This window comes from Cryptosporidium muris, genomic scaffold (assembly GCF_000006515.1).
Source record: "Cryptosporidium muris RN66 scf_1106632353999 genomic scaffold, whole genome shotgun sequence".
In the NCBI taxonomy this organism is placed as follows: domain Eukaryota; phylum Apicomplexa; class Conoidasida; order Eucoccidiorida; family Cryptosporidiidae; genus Cryptosporidium; species Cryptosporidium muris.
Genome location: NW_002196571.1, coordinates 871,156 through 892,572, shown reverse-complemented (window position 1 = coordinate 892,572; position 21,417 = coordinate 871,156). Strand labels below are relative to the sequence as shown.

The 21,417-nt window shown below is 29.2% G+C and overlaps 9 protein-coding genes across 9 annotated transcripts, besides 16 other annotated features; 2 read left to right on the top strand and 7 right to left on the bottom strand.

The window, feature by feature from the left end:
- Nucleotides 1-247: 247 nt before the first annotated feature.
- CMU_026330 (NAD transhydrogenase, alpha subunit family protein) lies at nucleotides 248-3,676 on the bottom strand (the record flags this gene model as incomplete). Its single annotated transcript, XM_002139939.1, has 1 exon — nucleotides 248-3,676. One exon carries the CDS (start codon nucleotides 3,674-3,676, stop codon nucleotides 248-250), a length of 3,429 nt encoding a protein of 1,142 aa, XP_002139975.1.
- Nucleotides 3,677-4,478: 802 nt separating this feature from the next.
- CMU_026320 (uncharacterized protein) lies at nucleotides 4,479-6,242 on the bottom strand (the record flags this gene model as incomplete). Its single annotated transcript, XM_002139938.1, has 1 exon — nucleotides 4,479-6,242. One exon carries the CDS (start codon nucleotides 6,240-6,242, stop codon nucleotides 4,479-4,481), a length of 1,764 nt encoding a protein of 587 aa, XP_002139974.1.
- Nucleotides 5,333-5,354: a sequence feature (AT_rich).
- Nucleotides 5,522-5,543: a sequence feature (AT_rich).
- Nucleotides 6,019-6,048: a sequence feature (AT_rich).
- A 41-nt stretch (nucleotides 6,243-6,283) lies between the features above and the next one.
- Nucleotides 6,284-6,307: a sequence feature (AT_rich).
- Nucleotides 6,308-6,498: 191 nt separating this feature from the next.
- Nucleotides 6,499-6,537: a sequence feature (AT_rich).
- Nucleotides 6,538-7,162: 625 nt separating this feature from the next.
- Nucleotides 7,163-7,192: a sequence feature (AT_rich).
- Nucleotides 7,193-7,370: 178 nt separating this feature from the next.
- Nucleotides 7,371-7,940, top strand: CMU_026310 (uncharacterized protein; the record flags this gene model as incomplete). Its single annotated transcript, XM_002139937.1, has 1 exon — nucleotides 7,371-7,940. One exon carries the CDS (start codon nucleotides 7,371-7,373, stop codon nucleotides 7,938-7,940), a length of 570 nt encoding a protein of 189 aa, XP_002139973.1.
- Nucleotides 7,862-7,902: a sequence feature (AT_rich).
- A 1-nt stretch (nucleotide 7,941) lies between the features above and the next one.
- CMU_026300 (uncharacterized protein) lies at nucleotides 7,942-8,460 on the bottom strand (the record flags this gene model as incomplete). Its single annotated transcript, XM_002139936.1, has 4 exons — nucleotides 7,942-7,998; nucleotides 8,065-8,166; nucleotides 8,225-8,268; nucleotides 8,346-8,460. 4 exons carry the CDS (start codon nucleotides 8,458-8,460, stop codon nucleotides 7,942-7,944), a joined length of 318 nt encoding a protein of 105 aa, XP_002139972.1.
- Nucleotides 8,461-8,841: 381 nt separating this feature from the next.
- Nucleotides 8,842-9,464, bottom strand: CMU_026290 (uncharacterized protein; the record flags this gene model as incomplete). The annotated part of the gene is made up of 2 exons (XM_002139935.1): nucleotides 8,842-8,967; nucleotides 9,033-9,464. The coding sequence occupies 2 exons, from the start codon at nucleotides 9,462-9,464 to the stop codon at nucleotides 8,842-8,844; spliced, it is 558 nt and encodes a 185-aa protein (XP_002139971.1).
- Nucleotides 8,850-8,879: a sequence feature (AT_rich).
- A 307-nt stretch (nucleotides 9,465-9,771) lies between the features above and the next one.
- Nucleotides 9,772-10,003: a sequence feature (AT_rich).
- Nucleotides 10,004-10,772: 769 nt separating this feature from the next.
- Nucleotides 10,773-10,803: a sequence feature (AT_rich).
- Nucleotides 10,804-10,922: 119 nt separating this feature from the next.
- Nucleotides 10,923-10,988: a sequence feature (AT_rich).
- A 275-nt stretch (nucleotides 10,989-11,263) lies between these two features.
- Nucleotides 11,264-11,323: a sequence feature (AT_rich).
- A 351-nt stretch (nucleotides 11,324-11,674) lies between these two features.
- CMU_026280 (transcription regulatory protein SNF2, putative) lies at nucleotides 11,675-16,069 on the bottom strand (the record flags this gene model as incomplete). The annotated part of the gene is made up of 1 exon (XM_002139934.1): nucleotides 11,675-16,069. The coding sequence occupies one exon, from the start codon at nucleotides 16,067-16,069 to the stop codon at nucleotides 11,675-11,677; it is 4,395 nt and encodes a 1,464-aa protein (XP_002139970.1).
- Nucleotides 11,685-11,791: a microsatellite.
- A 214-nt stretch (nucleotides 16,070-16,283) lies between the features above and the next one.
- CMU_026270 (uncharacterized protein) lies at nucleotides 16,284-16,841 on the bottom strand (the record flags this gene model as incomplete). The annotated part of the gene is made up of 1 exon (XM_002139933.1): nucleotides 16,284-16,841. The coding sequence occupies one exon, from the start codon at nucleotides 16,839-16,841 to the stop codon at nucleotides 16,284-16,286; it is 558 nt and encodes a 185-aa protein (XP_002139969.1).
- A 372-nt stretch (nucleotides 16,842-17,213) lies between these two features.
- CMU_026260 (uncharacterized protein) lies at nucleotides 17,214-18,044 on the top strand (the record flags this gene model as incomplete). The annotated part of the gene is made up of 1 exon (XM_002139932.1): nucleotides 17,214-18,044. The coding sequence occupies one exon, from the start codon at nucleotides 17,214-17,216 to the stop codon at nucleotides 18,042-18,044; it is 831 nt and encodes a 276-aa protein (XP_002139968.1).
- Nucleotides 18,011-18,052: a sequence feature (AT_rich).
- Nucleotides 18,053-18,186: 134 nt separating this feature from the next.
- Nucleotides 18,187-18,227: a sequence feature (AT_rich).
- A 53-nt stretch (nucleotides 18,228-18,280) lies between these two features.
- CMU_026250 (uncharacterized protein) lies at nucleotides 18,281-21,202 on the bottom strand (the record flags this gene model as incomplete). Its single annotated transcript, XM_002139931.1, has 1 exon — nucleotides 18,281-21,202. The coding sequence occupies one exon, from the start codon at nucleotides 21,200-21,202 to the stop codon at nucleotides 18,281-18,283; it is 2,922 nt and encodes a 973-aa protein (XP_002139967.1).
- Nucleotides 20,285-20,401: a microsatellite.
- Nucleotides 21,203-21,417: the final 215 nt, after the last annotated feature.

Sequence of the window (21,417 nt, the reverse complement as noted above, 5' to 3'; positions counted from 1 at the left end):
ATTCAAGTAGAAATATGAGAATCAAAATCATAAACTATTATTTCAACTACCTAATAATTCACTTCTTTGAAATCTAATTGGTTAGCTTTGTGATTATATTCACTCTTAGAATACCCTTTATTCAGGGTTTATATATTATATTTGCAAAACTTCCCAAACTGATTTAGATACTTTAGATAATATAGAATTTTTATATTAGAAACAAAAAATTTACAAAGCTTAAATAGGTCGATTATAATGCATAGGTTTATGCAATAAGAGAATAGTTATGATCAGTTTCTGTATTGTTGAACATGGATAACATTCTAGCTGTGACATAAAATCCACCAACAATATTAATAGCACTAAAGAAAGTGGCAAGAAGAACGAACAGTGAATATACTTGGAATGTAAAGAATATATTAACTGGTCCACATTCAAGCATTGCTCCAATAATAATAATTCCAGATAATGCATTTGTCACAGACATCAAAGGAGTATGTAGTGAAGGAGATACGTTCCATACACAATAATATCCAATAATTACAGATAAAACAAATGCTAAGATATTATTTAGTGTTTCAGAATCCAAACCAAATCCAAATCCAATTGAAATTCCCAAGATTAGAGATACAAAAACAAAAAACATTGCATCCGAGTTCAAGATTCGATTTAGATCATTACCATGTGATATTTCTATACTTGATGTAGATATATCTTTTTCATCATTTTCTGCCGATATCTCTATTACATCTTTAGATTTGGGTCGCATCTCTGGTAAAACATATCTTACTTTATTGTCCATTGTGACGACCATAGACTTCATTAATTCATCATTTACATCTATAGAAAAGTGCTCTGCTCCTCCAAGCTCTTCCATTAAATGTACTATATTCATACTAAATAACTCGGACGCCTGTGCAGGCATAGTAGCTGGAAGATTAGTTAAACCAATAATAGTAACACCACTAACTTCATCTTCAAAAATCTCATTATAATGTGTTAATTCACAATTACCTCCCCATCCACTGTTTCTATCTGCCATTTCTGCTGCCATATCTACTATAACACTTCCAGGTTTCATAGACCTTACCATCTTTGCTGTAATAATTTTAGGAGATGGCTTACCTGGAATTAAAGCAGTACTTATTACTACATCACAAGATTTTATCATCTTACTATATAATGCTTGCTGGGCATCTTGATATTTTTTGCTCATTTCTCTTGCGTATCCATCTGTAGTTTGACCCTCTTCTTTTATAGATACTGCTACAAACTTACCACCTAAACTTTCTACTTCTTCTTTTGTTACTAATCGTATGTCATTTACATATACATCGGCACCAAGATTACGAGCTGTAGCTATTGCTTGCAGTCCTGCAACTCCTGCTCCTATTACAAATACTTTTGCTGCATCTACTCTGCCCGCAGCTGTAATTGAAGGTTTAGAAAGCTTTGGTAGGCGAGCAAACGCTTCTATAACAGCTCTGTAACCAGCTAAATTGCTCATACTACTCCTAATATCCAGACGTTGAGCTCTAGTTGTTCTTGGTACTTCATCCAATGCAATTGTTGTTACTCCTTTTTCAGCTAATTCCTGTAATAGGTTGGGATTTTGTGCTGGCCATATATTACTGACCAATACTTGTCCTGAAGTCATATATGAGATTTCCTCCTCAGAGGGTTTTTGTACTTTTATAATCACATTTGAACGACTTATTACGTCTTGTTTAGTTGCCAAAATAGTGCAAGAAGCATCCTCATACATATTGTCACTATACTTGCTATAATTCCCTGCTCCACTTTCAACTAAAACTCTAAAACCTATTCTTCTTAACCTCTTAACATAGTTTGGAGCTATTGCAACAAGTTTTTCTTTTTCAGAATCCTCCTTTAGGACTCCCAGAGTTAAAGAAGGAGTTGGATATTCTTCAGAGTTAGAACTACCACTTTTCTTAGTTGATTCAGTTGGTCTAGTACCTTTAGTATCATCTAATTGTTCTATATTTGAATCACTATCAGAATCTATTGAGTCATCAAGAATTTTGGTTGTCTTCTCTGGTACAAAAATATTTATATTTGAAAGTATCTCAGTCATTCTATCCTTAGCATTTCCAAAAAGCATGCGCGTATTAGGTTTGAAAAATAAAGGATTATCAATAGCTGCATAACCACGACCTAAACTTCTCTTTGAGACAATAACTTTCTTAGCTCTCCAAACTTCAATTACAGGCATCCCATGAATTTTAGAGTTTTTTTCTAATGCTAGAGGATTTACTGTATCATTTGCTCCAATAACAAGAACTACACCAAAATCTTCCATATGAAGATTAACTTCTTCCATTTCCCTAACAATAGAATAAGGGACCTCAACTTCTGCAAGTAAAACATTCATATGCCCTGGCATACGTCCAGCAACAGGATGAATTGCAAATTCTACATTAATTCCACGACTTCGTAATGCCTGTGCTATAGAAGCAACTTCAGATTGGCAACGAGATACTGCCATTCCATATCCTGGAACAATCAAGACCTTCTTGACAGATAAAAGATCTCGTGAAACTTCAGCACTTGTTGTCTCAGTTACTGAAGACATGTCATATAAAACCTCACCTCCTTCAACATCTACTCCTAATTCATCCCATCCACCAAAAATAACATTTAAAAGTGATCTATTCATACCACAGCACATAACATATGATAAAATAGTACCAGAAGATCCAATTAATGCTCCACAAATTATGAGTACATTGGAGTGAAGCATAAATCCAGTAAAAGATGTTGCCCATCCAGAATAGGAGTTTAGCATTGATATCACAACTGGCATATCAGCACCACCAATAGATGCCACTAAGTGCAAACCCAATACCATAGAAGCTAAACTATTACCATATAAAAAGTATGTTCTCATTGATAAATCATCAAATGCAACAAATAAACCACACATTGCAATAATACCAGATAATAACAATGTATTTATGAAATGCTTACCTGGAATTTTTAATGAGTTACTTGAAAAAATATCATGTAATTTCCCAGCTGCAACAATACTACCTGTGAAAGTGAAACTAGCTATAAATTCTCCAATATATATTTCAATAGCATGTACAGTCCCAGTGTGAACACTTTCAGGTGTAAATGGACTCCACAAATTTGCATATGCCACTAACATAGCTGCTAGTCCTACAAAAGAATGGAATAAAGCTACTAACTGAGGTAAATTTACCATAGAAACAAAGTGTGCAATTGGTAAACCAATAATAGTAGCAGCACAAAATGGAATGACGAACATCATCCATTGTAGAGAAAATCCAGGTTGTAAGATTGTCACAGATATTGCACCAATCATTCCTAATATTCCTACTAAATTACCTCTCTTAGCAGTTTCTGGTGATGATAAGCCACGCAAACAAAATACAAAACATAGAGAGCTGAATATATCAATAGCAATAACCATTGTCATATAATGATCTATATTGCTAAGGTACTTTCTGAATAATTCTTGATATCTATCTAGTAATGACTGAGATGGAATATATTTTGGAACCATTGGGGAGTTCTTGGCCCTGTCCTCCGATTGAGAACCTCTTAAGTAATTAACTGACCTTTCATTTTCTAAACTCCTCAAACAGTTACAAGTATTAGGAATAAGTAAAGTCCCCAAAACAAAGTATAACACATACTTGAATAGAAGCATTGCTTAATTAGCCTTTGTCTTGTGATGTCTTAATGAAAAACCAGAAAAAATTCTTATTGTAAACCAATATTACCTAAGATTGTTTCATCTAAATTAAGGGTAACTTTTAGTAAATTTTTACAGCCTAAGTTTAGATTTAGGCACCTTTAAAAGATACAACAAATTAGAGTAGCTGTACTACGCTCAAAGAGCATGCAATATTTTAAGAGTATACTATCGAGACTAACACGCATTGTCGCGAGCAGGGCGGTAACAGACAAATTTTCTAACTGCACAGTAATTATTTAGATATTACTCTAAAAATAATAATGAGTAATTATATACCTAATAATATATCAACCCGAAGCAAATATAGCACATAAAATTTCTTACTATTTACTTTTCATCTTTTTTTCTTATATAATTTAGGGATCTATTAGAAACTATATGCTAGAGAATGTAACCGCTAGAAATGCAAACCTGCTATAGGTAGAGTTTTGGGAAAACTTGGGAGTATAGCTGCTATATATTTTCAAAAGATTAGTATCCATACTCCTAGGTGGCTAAATATATATATATATGTATATAGTGTATGCATTGGTAGTATAGTAGGAATTGATTCTTAAAATGTCTGTATTAACTAGCAAATAATGAGTGCTTTATTATTACTTTTACTGTAAAGTTACAATCAAACTAAATATGATACCTTAATTTTGCTAGGATAAATTAATAGGCTTTAAATAACTAAATTCTCAAATATATTAAATTCTTAAGTTTTTAGTCTGAAATTTATAATTTGAAATGGGGTAAAAAAATTGTAAGATTAATTTTTCTGTTTTTCTTCAGAACTTTTAACTATACTATCTACACCTAAATTTCTCCAATATTTTGTCCCTAAATTGAGAAATTTGAAAGAAACAAAATTAGTTATAGCGTTAAATAAAAAATTTGAGGCTGAAAAAATAAATGTTCCAGTTTTTCTCTTTTTATTTTGATTTTCATGAGCCTCTGTATCTTCAATAATATGATATTCATTTGGACCCTCTATTAATCTTTTATATCTCATCCTGGTATCTCTATTGCGTATAAAACGGTCTTTATCACTGTATTTACCACGATATATTGAGCTAGTATTCTTTGAATTTGCAACTCGTGATTTATATTGAGAGTTAGCTTGTATTTGAATATTATCTATATTTTGTTTTTGAAAATGTCTATTATATCGTAATCTTGTTACTCTTTTTGGTGCTCCTGCATTCCTCCTTTGTACTTCTAAAGAAAATTTGTAACATGTTTTAGAACCATATAATACAGCAGATACTTTATCATGCGGTTTTCCCATTAAGTTGGTCTTTATAGTATTATCCTTCAATTTATTAGAATTAATATCATGAATATTGCCTGAGGAGAAAACAATGAAAGGGTATAAAGGTTCATCAATGTTTTGAAATTCTGGGCAAGAAATGTATACAGACAACCCAGATTTTGTCTGAAATAACAAGTAATTATTGATTCTATTAACTGTCATGTGGATTATCCCTTGATCTCTCGTCAATATTTCATATAGAGTGAGTGATTCTAAAAAGTTGGATTTTTCTGGGAATATAGCAGACCAATTATTTAATGGTATATTTATTATAGAATTATTTTCAAATTTAGACTTTGTGAAATCACCAGTTAAAATATTTTTATTATTTAACATTGACTCCTGACCTATTTTATCTAATAGATCTATAATTTTGAGTTCACTATTATTATTTATATGAATAGAATAAAAATCTTTAAGAAATCCATTATAGAAATATTGTCTCTTAAAGTCTAAAAAGTTAATATTCTTTTTTCGTAGTGTAGACGCTACTCCACAGCAAATTAATAATTTATTATTAATCTCACAATAATCATTTATTTTGTTTTTATTTTCTAAAGTTCCAAAATGAATATTTATTGTTAAACAAGTACCTTGTTCAATAGGAATCTCTGCTACTCTCTTTTCATTTTGACTTAATTCATTTACTATAAATGGTAAGTCAACATCTAAATTTTTCCATTTGACTTGTGAATAACTTATTAAGTTACAATAACATATTCTAGGGGAGTATCTATATCCTATTATCTTCCTCTTAAGTATATGAAGTAATTCTTTAGTTGCAAATTCTTTTTCTGCATAAACTATCTGATTTGATTTTGAGAGATAGTTCATACGAATACAACCAAGCAAATCCCTTTTATTTTCTTCTGTTATAAAAACTTTTCTTTTTAATATATTTAAAATGACATCAAATAGCAAATCCTCACTTAAAACATTTAGGTCATCTGCTCTAAAAATAGAAATCCAATCAGATATTTCTTGAGGTGACCATGAGTATAAATTATACTTTAAAAATTTTATTAAAGACTGAAAATGGAGTTTAATAAATACTTTACAAAGTTCATTTATATCTACCAAGAGTTTTATTCCCCTCGAATTTTTTAAGTCTACAATATCATTTAAATCATTATTTGAGGTAAAAGAAAATAAATTTAGTAACTCATAATTATATAAAGATACAAATAAATTGTTGCAAGTCATACCTAAATCCTCCAACATTAATGAAATACAAGATAATGAGGATAATAAATCACTTGAACAATTATTTAATATATATATAATATGATGTCTTAATAAAGATGCAACATGGAAATTTGTCTCTATATCTTCATTACATTTATTTATTTCAATTTGTTGTAAAATTTCATGAAGAGTACTTGTCTTTAAATGTGAAAGTTCCTTTATATTTATTAAACAAATATTCCGAGATACATATGAAACAAAATCCTGGTAACTTAGTTGGAAAATCAAAGACTTATTTTTATTATATATATATATAGATTTTCTTTTTATTCTTGTAAAATATATCTAAGAATAAAGATAGTTTTAGTGGGAATAATCTATCCAAAATAGAATTAGATCCTTCATTCATATTTTATATTGCTGAAAGTACAACAATTTATGCCAAATATATATATATCAATAGTTCAATATTCATTATTCTCTTTATATACTAATAGGATTAATCTATATAACAGTGGCATCTATTTTAATTTCAACTTCTAGGTATTTATTGAGAAAAACAAGAAAGCTGAATTTCATACACCACCTATAAAAAGATTAATCCCCTTACACAATAAAATAATCCAATTTAACTTGTTATGTTAGTTGAAAATAGTATTTATAATCCTTCTAGCATCAATATATGGTACCAACCTTATAAAGTAGTTCAATATAATCCTTTACCTCTTATAAAATATTATAGACCTATCCTAAAAAAGATATTGAACTAATTATTTTATTTATCTCTAATACAATCAAACTTTGAAAGCCATCAATTAATAATAGAATAAGAATTACTTTAGCGCTGTAGCTAGCATTAGAACTTTGGCTCAAATAGAATAAACAATTTAACAAATAGAAAAATTATATTTCTGCTAAACTATGTAGACTTAACCTTTGTGAATAAAATCCAGATGATATATTTATATTATTTTTATTTTATTTAAGTTTTCCAAAGGTTAAATATTAGAAAATTCTATTTTGAACAATACCTTCTTAATAAGTTCAACTATATATCTGTGAATCATTTTAAATACTTCAATTCTATATACATTATTTAATAATTATACTCTATATACTCTGGATATTTCTATTTATATCTCTAGCTTTTATAAAAAGCTAATAATGCAACTTTATAAAATTGGGACTTTGTGTAAAAACCCTAATTTAGGGCTGGGATTTTTAAAATATCATCTGAAGAGATCACTTACTGGATTTAACTATATTCGGGATATAAAAGAAATGTATAAAGAAACTATAGATAAAAGTAAAAAATTCTATTTTGAAAATAAAGAAGAGATAGATAAGAATTTTATTTATATTTTTCAAAGTAATCCTCTAGTACTATTTATGGAAGGAACTCCAGATTATCCAATGTCAGAACTTAGTTCAAATACATTGAAAATATTTACAGTATCACATGTTAACCAGTTCCTGGCTATAGATGTATTGCAACATCCTGGAATTATGGGTTTTGCTCTTAGTTGCAATCCTAAACATGATAGATTTCCTATATTATATAAATTTGGTAAATACTATGCAAATCACGATGAAATCTTGGAACTTTTTGAAAATGGAAAACTGTTAGAATCATTATTCTGTGAAAAAGTGAGAACAAATATTAAAAATATTAATGCTAAAAATAAAATTTTTAAATCAAAGTTGAAATCCGAAATTCCAACTTACCTATTCTAAATTATATAATAGTTAATTTCAGTTCGTTATTATTTTTTGATGGAGTTACATATAATGCCTAAATATTTTTAAATGAGGTAGGATAATAAATATATCGTTTTATTACAAAATATGATGATCTTACCTTCTTTATATGTAAAAAGTCATTGAATAGAAGCTCTAAAACCCCTATATTATCTGTAAATTCCTCACTTTCTATGGGTACCAGGGTTTTAAGATTTAAAATCTAAAAATTATTGACATAATATTACCATATTTATTTCACATTATTAATTTTAACTTACAGTTATTTCATGTTCACTAATTTGTATATTTTCTTTTGGGATATCTTTTTAATAAAGAAAAAAGTGAAAGGGAATAATATCTTTAGGTTTAGTGATCTAACAATTCAACAATTGAACTTACTTATAACTTTATGTACACCGATAAAATCTAATATAAATCTGGCTTCTTTAAATTCATAGTCTGATGTATTGAACTCTATATGAATAGGATCTGCTAAATTTTGAACGACAACCATTCAAGTTAACTTATTAAAAAAGTGACAACACAATCAAAAAATCCTAGAACTAGGGTTACGCAGCGGTTACGCTATGGATTTTCGTGCGCTAATATTACAATAATATAGAATATATTGAAAACCAATAATAAGCTAATAGTGTATGATAAGATGTAATTGTAATCTTTGAATTTATTTACAATTTAGATAATTATTAGGCTATAATATGACTATATATCTTCTATACTCAGAATACTAACTACATGTGACCTAATATATTTTGGTAATATAGAAATAATAAGACGGAGACTTTCACAACGGCGATACAAAGTTGAAAAGTATCTAGTATTGCAATATTGAGGAATAATGAAAATACTTACTAATATTAACGACTTTTAAAACTTACATTCTTATTTTATTTATGTTATATAAAATATATTCCTTCCTCTGAGTAGGAGATGATATAATTCTAATAAAATTCAAAAGAATATCAATATCTTCACTATCCCACGTTGCAGGCATAAGATCCTGAATAGATAACATTTAAATTAACAAATAAGATTGATTTTGTTATATTCTTAATAATAACTTACTGAATCCTCATAAGGGTATGAAAAAGCGAATAATAATGGAAGTAGACAAACACAAACAATTACATATGGTAATATTAATGGAGGATATAAACATTTAGAAGCATATCTAACTGTAATTACTGCCTTAATAAGCGATAGTAATACCATTTTTGCTGGGTAGAATGAATGAGGTCCAAATATAAAAGGATATCTTACTGAACCATCATAGAATGCCCACCAATCAATAAATAACGTAGATATCAATATTTTAAATTTGATTATCCCCAACATATAAAAGGATATTTGGAATAAACATAGATACAAAACTGAATCTTTTAAAAGAGAACGTGTTGATTCTATAGATACCTTTTCATTATATTGTATATATAAAGCTAGCCCAATAACCATAAAAAATATCGAACAAATTGCAAAGATCACAATTTCTAAAATCATAATTACTAATTTACTTTTAAAGTCTATAATTAAATTTTATTTGTTTATTGTAAAATACATTTACTGAAATAATGTAACTATTTTAAACTTTCTTAAGAAAGTTGACGTTTGGGAAAAAGGAAATATAAGATATATAAGGTTATTAAAAATGCTAAATATTAAACTATGATTTAACTAGAAAAAGATTGAAGGTTGGGACCTTAATACAATACTATTAGAAGGTTACTGTATATAGTATTACTATATGGGTAATACAAAATTTAAGAAGTTTGATCTGTAAATTGATTACAAAAACAATAAATTAAGCTAATTTTTATTAAAAAAATGATAATTTTGTAAATAATAGATCTGGTTTTTAAATTTTAAACTTTAGATATTTTAATTTTTCTCAAAATAATTTGAATAATTTAACTATATATAATATTAAATAATAAAAAGATTTGCAATATTATACTACATAGAAATATTACATAATTATTTTATATCCTTAATATTTATTGTATAAAATTTACTTAAGATATATAATTTAACAATAAAAAGGATTTTGTTTGGATTTCATGAGATATAAGATGCATTTAGTGTTGTAAGGATGCATTCAATGCAATAAGGGGGTACTTTAAAATAGTAATTATTAGATAATTCTAATTATTGCATTTTATTGTTTACAAAATAACAATTTAGATTTATTGAAAATTAAAGATACTTTTTTTAGGGATATCAGATATCTTTAAGACATAAAATGATAAAATAGTGAGATTAATGATTATTTTATATTAGAAATATTTCTAATTTACCTAAATTTTTAAAATCTTGATAATTTTCCCAAATTAGAAAATATATATGGAATTTCACTTAGCTTGACCTAAATGAAGTAAATTTATTATCTTTATTTCGAAAAAATACAATAATTAATCTTGTTAGTATGTATTCTATACATTAAGGAATAACATATTTCTTCTATTATATATTCTTTAAACTCATTTTAAATTTTAGAAAACTTGTAAATTTCAGATATTTTTGCTAAATTATATTCTTTAACTAATAAATATTTTCTCTATGATATATAACAGATGTGAATGTAAAAAAAAACTAGACAAAATACATTATTTACTAAAGTAATATAAATTCCTATATAACTAGAGCAGACAAAATTAAGATTTAAACAAAAACTTAATATTTTACATATTAGGAATACATTCTCTCTTATTAAGAATTCCTTATAGGTGATAGTAAATTTCATCTGATAGTATTTTGAAGATTTGTTAAGAGGATTCTTTTTTTTTGAGCTACTTAGCTTGTTTAGATAAGATATTAAATATATATTTTATAAATTAAATAACTATAATCCTAGCTCTGTTTATATTATTACACCTATGCAGAAATATATTGATCTTGGGATATAAAAGTTCAACCTGTCAATTAGTCTTTATAACAATAAATGTTACTAGAATAACATGCTATATATATCAAAACTTATATAAATTAACATTTAAGATTAAATTTTAAATACAACATAATAAAAAACTTTGTATTTCAAAAATAAGCTAATTTCCAGTGACTAATAATACAATAATATTGGGTAATATTACTAATCTCTGAATACAGGAAGATAGTTCACATTACCTATAATCAGACGATTATAGTACAAGATATCAAATAACAGCTTACTTTTTATTATTTGAACCTGCTGACTTATTGTAAAAGTTTATTAATATGACAGAAGATTGGAATTCCATAGTGAAAAATCTCAACCTGACTTATATGAATTTCTAGTTAAGCCATCCAATATACAAAGGTAGAATTATAAAACTAAAATATCTTTACTTAACAATTTAATTTATTTAAAGATTAAATAAATACAAAATCTAGGTTCCTCAATTGTGTCATAAAATTGACAGTTATACAAATTATAAAGATATATATACTTTTAGAAATATTCACAGTAAATATTCTATATTTCAGATATTTATATATTTTGTAAATAAGTTTACTAGAAAATGCATCAATTTATTCAGTAAAAAAGTGATCTATTACTTGTTAGAAGATATTACTTCATATGTCTTTAATTAAAACAAAGTTTCTAATTATCTGTTGAATCTCATAGTTATTTAAAATACTCAAACCAATATTTATTAATACCACACCAACTTTAAATGTTTACTAGGAGCTTCAACTAGTCCTCATTTATTTACCATTTTGTTAAACTCTACTCACTTGCCAATCATATCATCATCATCATCATCATCATCATCATCATCATCATCATCATCATCATCATCATCATCGTCATCATCATCATCATCATCATCGTCATCACCGTCATCATCGCCTACATCTGGAACTAGCATATGTCTTCTAGTTAAATCTGCATCACCAACAGCATTTAGTCCCTCTAACAGATGTTTTGCTTCATTGTCTCTAGCCTGACCTGCTGGTAATTTATATGTATAAAATGCCACAGATACTCGTTTGCGTACTTCGGACATCATAATACTAGTCAAGTGTAGAGCTGAGTGATATAATACATGAGTAGTACCATTGTAAGCTTTAGCATTAGAAGCTAATCGTTCCAAATATTTCTCTAGTTTATGAACAGAAGTAAATTCTTTCCTTAATGCAAATTGTTTAATATGAGTCAAGCATACAGGTTTTCCAATTATTTGATAATAGTCTGCAAATACTTGAGGATTTGGTAAGGAAATAAAAAGTTCAAATTCAGGGATAGTTACTACATAGTCGCAAGCAGCCAAAATTGCATTATTTAGAGCATTACGACGATATTCTATCTCATCATCAGATAGAACTTCATCACATTCAATGCTAGAAAGGGTAAGTTTATCAGTATCTAACTCAATTCTACCAAAATCGTACTTGGTCCTCTTACTTTCACGTGATGATTGTTCAGTTGCAAAAATTCTTCTAGCACGCCTTCGGCCGACATATTCCTTTGAATTATCTTCACCTGCACAATGTTTACTACCCTGCTCATTATTTACCTCCTCTTGCATTTCATCTTCTAATTTTTGAGGTCCCATATATATATCAGTAATCATCTTCGTATACCTACCTTTCTTACTTGGATGGACAACCCATGGATCACCTATAGTATATACGATCTTCCACATTTCCTCTGCTCTTTGTTGATCCTCAACATCAGATCTCGCCATTCTAGCCTGCCTCTTCCAATCAAATAAGCAAGGAGGCAGTGAGTTATCTACTATTAACCCTGGTATATGGCACATCTTCCTTAACCTATCAACTCTCTCAAAAATTTCAAGATCTTGATCAGATCTAGCTAAAATACGATTTAAGCGATCTGAATCATAATAACAGTTTGCAACTTCCTTCTGCCTTTGTTTTCGTAAAATCTCTTGTATCTTCTCCTTTCTTTTCTGTTCAAGATCATCCCCAGCATAAAGATCATGATACATACCTGACTTTATAATCAGAGCATCTTTATCTAGTTTTATACCAGCAGTTTTCATAATTCTTTCTTCTACTGTGTCAGGAGTAACAAAACGTAGAGTTAGTACTTCCTTAGTTTGTCCAATACGATGTGCTCTACTTTGAGCTTGTTCATCATTCTGAGGGTTCCAGTCCGAATCAAAGAGAATTACTGTATCAGCAGATTGGAGATTTATACCAAAACCACCAGCCTTTGTAGATAATAAAAAAACAAAGTAGGGACTATTAGTAGCGTTAAATAGCTGTAAACTATTCTGCCTATCTTCAGATAATGTAGTACCATCTAGGCGCAAATATGTCATATTTCTAAGTGATAAGAATATTTCTAATAAAGAGAGTAAACGAGTCATTTGGCTAAATATGAGTACCCTATGACCGGCAGCACGTAATTTCGGGAGTATACTATCAAGCATCACAAATTTTCCACATACACGAATTATGCTCTCATCAGATGGTAATTGCATTTCTGTTGAAAATAAAAATGGATGATTACAGACTTTGCGTAATTGCATAAGAACATTAGGACCTGAATTCTCATTATTTTCTAGTTCCTTATACAAATATTGTTGCAATCCACTTAATGGACACCATAAAATCTCCTCTAACTTTGGAGGGACTTCGTTAGCAACCTGTATCTTTTCACGTCTTAGTAAAAATGGTCTAAGTACTTTATGAAGTCTGTCTACAATTAGAAGTTGCTCTTCTTCACTTATATCTAGTGGAATCATTCCTGAATCCGAATTTGAACTTGAACGTCCAGATGATTTTATAGTTGACAAAGGTTCATTAAACCATTGTTGAAATGTATCTGAAGAGTTGAATATATTAGGCATTAAATAATTTAATAATGCCCAAACTTCTTGTAAGTCATTCTGTAATGGAGTTCCAGTTAATGCTAGTCTATGTTTTGCACGAAACCCACTATTCAGAATTTGCACTAGCTTACTCTTCGGATTTTTCAGTCTATGGGCCTCATCTACAATAATATATTCCCAGTCAAAACGACGAAGGTAATGTTTGTCTTTCATTATAAAAGCATCTGTCGTTAATAAAACATGAAACTTCGCCTCACCAGTCATATATTTCGAACGGAGTTGTTTCCTTACTTCCTTATTTCCTTCATATATAACCTTTACAAAGTCTGGTAACCAACAATTAAATTCATTTTCCCAATTTCCATGTAAAGTTGATAATGGTGCTATAATTAAATGAGGCCCACGGTTCCCTTTAGTCTCATATATATGAGCCAGTACACTTACAGTTTGGACTGTCTTTCCCAATCCCATTGCATCTGCCAGAATACCATTTAAGTTATTATTATAAAGTGAAACTAACCATTCTAAACCTTTCATTTGATATTCCCTAAGCTGACCTCCCTTTAAACATCGAGGCTGCTGGGTAATACGTTCTTGTACCATATGAGTTATTTGGAAGTACCTCTCCTTTGCCCTAATCAAAGGAGCTTTATGATCTAAATTCTGGATTGAACAGCAAGACTCTGATCCACAATTACATCCTCCAAACTTAGAACATATACATTCTATAGATGAGCAACTACATCTACATTGATTGTGAATATTAGTACTAGTTATTTCCTGGGTATTCTGCTCAGGTTGATTAGATGAAATATTAATATTGGCCATACCTTCAACACTTCCTTTACTATCAAATATTCCAGAATTGATACTACTATTTCTCTCAGTAGAACAACAGCATAACCATCTACTACCATTATTTAAATGAGAACCATCATTTTGCTCCAGACCATTATAATATTCATCATCCATTGTGGAAGTTCCAACACCAGTTTGTTGTCTATGAGCAATAACTAGAGCTCCTAACTTATTCATATAATCTTCAGTTTGATGTACTAATTCCAATAGACGTTCATTCTTAGCTTCATGGAGAAGTCTTAAATATGCCTCCTCATCCTGTGCTCTTAGAGCATTCAAACGAGCTCTTTGCATCTGTTGCTCCATATTATTATCACGCTTCTCTTTACTAGATGAATGTCTTACTATATGAGAGCATAAACGACGAATATTCCTCTGATTCTCTCTATGAAACTCCACAAATCTCTTGGCATGTTTAAGTATATCTGTTATGAACTGGCGTCTTTGCCTTCGCTTCTCATCTAAAACCTTCATATACTTTAAACCATCCATTCTTGCTTGATATAATGCCTTGTTCTTTCTAGCATCCCTTGCTGTTACATGTCTAAGTTGAGGTAGTGGTGGTGTCATCTCCTCAAGATATCTAGATACCAAAACTTGATTTCGTATATAATGCTGGAAATTCATTAACCTTGCTATTTTATAATTGTATGAAGCAGAAACACTCTCAACACTATCCTCACTTCTTTTATTCTGCAACTCCTTCTTAATTCCCCTCTCACTTGTTAACAGAGTAAATCTATTATGTTCTACCTTTCTGTTGTACTCAATCCATTGATTGGGATTTCTCCGTGGTATTGAACCCCCTTGTCTAGATGTTGGAGCTCTGTACTGAAAATCCTGCTGTTCTTTTATTACAAGATTAATGAAATCCCAATCAGGGACAAAGTTGCCCTGAATTGTACAATTATCTGTAGAACTTAAGTTACCAATACTATCTAAGCTCCCATCATATCTCGATCTATTTAAATGTTCGGGCTTAGAATTGCCAGATATAGTATTAAACCACTTTTGTGCTATTTCATTTGGTAAAGGAGTTTGCTTTACTAGCAAATGTTGGTAGGCTAAAATTTGATTATAAATTGTATCAACATCATTTTTATCAAATAATAACTCAGGATCTACCAGCTCACACTGTTGTTTCCGAACCCACTGAAAAATAAGTAGTAAAATTCGGACTCGCTTATCCTGTATAGAAAGATTTGATCTGCTAACATCATATAAAATCTTTACAAATTCTGGATACCATGCATGAGAAAAGGTTGTATTACCACTAAGACAACTAACCTTTCCACTAGTCACATTCTTTATATATTCAGCAGATATCTTTGAACCAGAATCAGTAGTATTATCCATTAGATTCACTGCTGATCCTGAAGAAAGCGTAGAAATAGGGCCTACTCCAATGATACTTTTTTGATTATTCCCATACAACTCATTCTTAAGTATACTGTTAGTTTCGTTCATAAGCAAGAGCTGTCAATTCTGCTAACCAATTCCCCTTTCAAATAAAACCGAGTAGAGTAGGAAAACCCACTATAAAATATTATGCGCTTTTAATGGTGAATTACTAGCAAATATATCAGCGCCCCGTCTCGTATATTTATATCTTAACTCCGGAGGTATATACTTGAGAGTTTTCAAGGTTTATCTTAGCTGATTATTTTTTATACTTCAATACTTAAGTCAAACATAAAGTGTCTCTGGACTTAATTAATGTATTATAAGTACAACATAATGGAATAGGTGCTAGATTCACTTCATCCTGTATCAGATTAAATGTGTATTTGTGAGTAGTATTAGAACCATCACTAAGTCTAGATATCTCCAAATATCTAACAATATAATCCAAGTTCCAACCAACTGTCTTAGTCTTATCTATCCATATACAAAAAGGTAGTGGTGTATCTCTAATTATTAAAGACTGTACATTTGCTTTTATTATAAGGGCAATGGAAGGCCGGTTACTCTGACTTATTGAAGTGTCCCCAATAGAATTTCCTTTTATTTTTATTCTTCTAGTCAATTCTGAAATCTTTCCATTTGAAATCGGTAGATTTATACCTTTTATTACTCGATGTTTGTTTGTAAAACTAGAAACTCTTGTAGGGATATTTTGAATTGAACTGCTAGTAAGGGAATGATGATATGAACAAACAATCGAATTTGATTTATTGCAATTTATTCCCAATTGACCACATCCTTTAACATAACAACGTAGTGGTTGTAGTGATTTCATATCATCTTCTATCTTTTGAGATAGTTTAATATCTTTTTTATATACCTTTGAATTACTGTCATCTTTACATTTGTGATAATGTGAGTTTCTATGATTTATACAGAATTTTAGATTGCATCTACTACATAAAAACTGAAGAAAATCCAAAGCTTTACGCTTTACACTCTTTATAATTGCAGTTACATCCAATTTCTTCAAGTTCTATCACTTTAGTTCTTAATATAATTAGCCAAGATTCATGTAAAATCAGATTATGTATTATAGCCCGCCTAATACCTAGGAAGTTTATTGAGATCTCTAACAAAATTTCTAATAATAAGAAAAGAATTTGGTTGCACCTAGGATATTTATGTAGAGTATATTTAGAATCTAATGATACCAATATCTAAATATTCTAATCCTAATACTAGAGAAATATTTAGTCTTGGAGTTATTACGTTCCTTGCATTATTATTATGGTTATGTTCTTTATTCAATACTAATTGGCAATCTTATACATATCAAACCAGTACATTAGGATATATAGAATTTAATTTATCCTTGTGGGGATTTAATATAAATTCAAATTGCAGAAATCTGAATATATGGTCTCCAAATAGTAATAATTTAATTTCTAATGGAAGTATTATGGGAAGTGGAGTAAATGAGTTTATCTGTGATAAGTTGAAATTCATGAATAACAATACATTTAGTAAGACTGCCCAAATGATTTGTTCTATAAATAAAGTTAACTTTCCAAATTCACAAGCAGCTTGTTACAATTTTGAGATGTTAAATCTTGGATCACTTATTATGATTGGAGGAATAACTGCTATTATTATGTGTATATTATTTGGCTTGGGTTTATTTTGTTTATCTAAAATATCAAATCCGGTGATGATGTCCTATGCATATACAAGTTTATTTGGATGTGCTAATTTAATAGCAATTATAGTGCTGCCACTATACTACATAAATGCAGGAGGTGCTTGGATTGCAATAAATTCACTTTTTAGTACTGTAAATTTTGGTTATAAGGAATTTACTTATAAGACACCTTTTGTGTCAGATATACAATTTTTTTGGGGGTATTTTTTCGCTATTTTAGCTTTTATTGTATCTATATTGCTCCCATTATTTGGATGTTACTTTACATCAACTTTAAATGAGAATATCCTTCCCCAATATTCTTATAAAAAATTAAATAATAGATATCAAATATGATATAATTTGTATATTCCAAAACAATTAAGATTCAAATTACAAAATAAGAAAAATAAAGATGAATATTTATAGTGAATTTATGAATGAGCCAGTAATATATCAATTTGAAGTGATTACTAGAATTTTTGAATCTCCTTTTTTCTAATTTTATACTAATTTATTTAAATAATATATATATATTTACCATGCATAAAATTCTATATAACACTATTATTTGTCCTTTATTCATATATATTCTATTCCATTCTAAGGTTCTTGATCTTTTCATGAATTGACGATAGACTACTCTTTATCTCTAGTAAACGTGTTTGAAGGTATTCGTTGTACTCATATTCCTTTTTTGTTTGATTCCAAGGATTATTTGGTATTGTAGATAATTCAACTTCAATCTGGTTCTTTTCAACTGTTAACAAAAATAATTGCTTTTCATAGTTTTCTAAGAGCATCCCATTATCAACTAAGTTAGTATCAGAAAATTCAAATAACTTAGAGTCAGCAGTCTTACATATATCTTTATCTGAACATATCTGTTTGGTTTTTATTGGTACTACGGGAATATCTCCTTTAGATAAAACATCACCAATCTGACTTATTATTTTTGTAGGTATACTGTAAGGTACAACATGATTTAATAAGTCTGGTGTCTGCTCTCCAGTAACAGTCTCATCTACAGTTTGATTATTAGATAAATCTAAATATATTTTATTGAATGAATTATTAACTTGAGTAGAAAGAATCGAGTTTTCTTGTTTTGATTCATGCATTGTAGAATCCGGAACTTCATTTAATAAACAGATCTCTCTCTCTTTTACTGATTGAAATTTATCAGTCTCTTCTACTCTATTAATTAAGTAATCTACACTAACTTCACTATTTGTATCTTCCTCTTTTTCTTGAATTTTTTTCACCGAAAGTTTCTCTGTTATTAATTTATTATCAGTAATAAGTGGATTAATTTCATTCAACTTTGACTTAGATCTATCAATTAATTCTTGATTACTATCAACCACAGATTCTTTATTTTGTAAATCCTCATCACATTGTAACTTTGTGTTTTTATCATTTTTAGGTGAATTTCTCGAATTTAATATATTTTTATCTTCAGATCTATCTTCTTTCTTTGATTTTCTATTTGAAGAAAGATACAGATCTTCCAAATTTTTTGTATTCATTCTGGAATTTTCTTTAGCATTTAATATAGTCAAGACATGATTTATTGTTGATGCATGTTCTGTTGAAGGTAGTAAAGGTATGAAAGTATTTTTAATTAACTTCTTCAATTTTTGATTTTCTAGTGTATAATCTAATATCTGATTCTTCATTTCATATTGTATTTCTTCAAGTCTCTTTATTTGTTTAGTTAAATTTCTATTTTCACCTGACAAAGTATCTTTCTCCTCTAAAATATGATGCCTTTCCTCCTTTAATTCCTTCATTTCTGATTGCAAATTTTCTACTAATCTCTCTGTAATATCAAAACCTTGTAATTTCTCTTTCATCTTCTTTAACTCCTTTTCCATATCTTTCTCTTTTATTTGCATCTCTGCTATTGATTTATTTAAAATTTCTTCATTTTTTCGTAAACAATTATGATCTGTAAGCAAGCTAGTATATTGCTGGAAAATTTTATTATAATCCTTAGTCAAATTATCTGTATTCTCCTGTAGTTTCATGCTTTTATTTGTGAGCTCCATATTTCTTTCTTCTAAATTCCTCACCTGAAGCAACAGACGTGTATTGGTATTCTCCATTTGTCTATATCTTTCACGATCGCTCTCAATACCAGATATAAAACTTGCTTTTTCCTCTGTCAAAACTTTATTCTGTTGCTGAACTATTTCATATTCAACCTTGTACCTATGTAAGTCACTATACTCATTAGCCCAATGCATCTCCAATTGCTTAAATTTCTCCTCTAGTAATAGTTTCTCTTGCTTCAAAGCGTTCATATCTCTCTGTAACATCTCAAATTCTTGAGCCTGTAGTGAGAGTTTTGTCTCCTTATATTCTAGTTGCTTTTGAAGCTCATCAGTACGTATTTTATATTGTTGTTCACGATTTTGTGCCTCTAAGACTAACATATGTTGTGAAGATTCAATCACTTCCAACGATTGAATTCGTCTTAGTAACATTTCACGCTCATTTTCATATAATGGTTTCATATTACTAGACCTTTCAGATATTATTGATGGGATATTAGAAAGAAAATTATTGCTAATCTTTAATCTACCAACCCCAAATTCTTCTTTTTCCTCTTTTTTTTCCTCTTTTTTTTCCTCTTTTTCTTCTTCTTTTTCTTCTTTTTCTTCTTCTTTTTCTTCCTCTTCTTCTTCCTCTTCTTCTTCCTCTTCTTTTTCATGAATATCTCTCGTAAAGTACCCTTTAGTGTTGGTTCCATCTTTATTAGAACTATCCTGTAAAGTATTACTATTTGTAGAAGATGTAAATGCAGAATTATAAGATATTATTGAAGGTCTCTTTGACATTTTCATTATATCAAGCAAAAATGAGTCTTTATATACTACTTTATCCTCAAAATTATTTATGGTATTACTACTATAAGACGTTATTGGTGCAGTGAGCTTACCCTTAGTATTTCTAGTACTCAAAAATGGTACATCTACCACTACTTCTTCAATATGCTTATCAAATGAACTTTTTTCTAGCTCTTTCTTGGATTCATAGTCTCTAACCAAATCTCCTCTAAGAGATTTAAGGTTAACTTGATAGTATTTACTTTTAGGATCATGTTCAAAGTCATACTTTCTAGAAAACAAACATATATTTGTCTGATATTGTTCCCAATTCTCTAAATCCTTACCATCACTACTATTTTTTTTTTCAATCACTTGTGGATCATTTTCATCTTCATAACTATAAGGTTTTACTTTCCTTGTGTTAAGTGAAGTTGATGAATATCCAGAACCCAATCTTTGTTTTGGCCCTCTTAATCTGGTTGAAGTATTTGCTTTATTATTGTTACATTTTATTTTTGATTTCTCAGATACTCTCAAAGGTGCTATAGGTGTTGAATAATTAGTAATATAGTCTTTCTCATAAAGTTTACTTGTTTCTTCTCTCAGTTTAAAGAGTTCATATTCTAGTTCATTCACTCTCTTGTTAACTTCATCCGTATTTTCATTTCTAACTAATCTCATTAAATAGCATTAAAATTGGAAAGTATGCTGGAATTCCCAGCTTTTCACTTATATTACTAAAACTTCTTTTTTTTTTCTATATTATCATGCACTTTCTATTACCGCTGTCCACATTTTTTTTTAAGGCGCTATTAAAACCCCGTTACCCTTTTTCCAATAAAACACAGCCTACCATTATCTGCACTAGTTATCAAGGCGCTATAAATTAACAACTA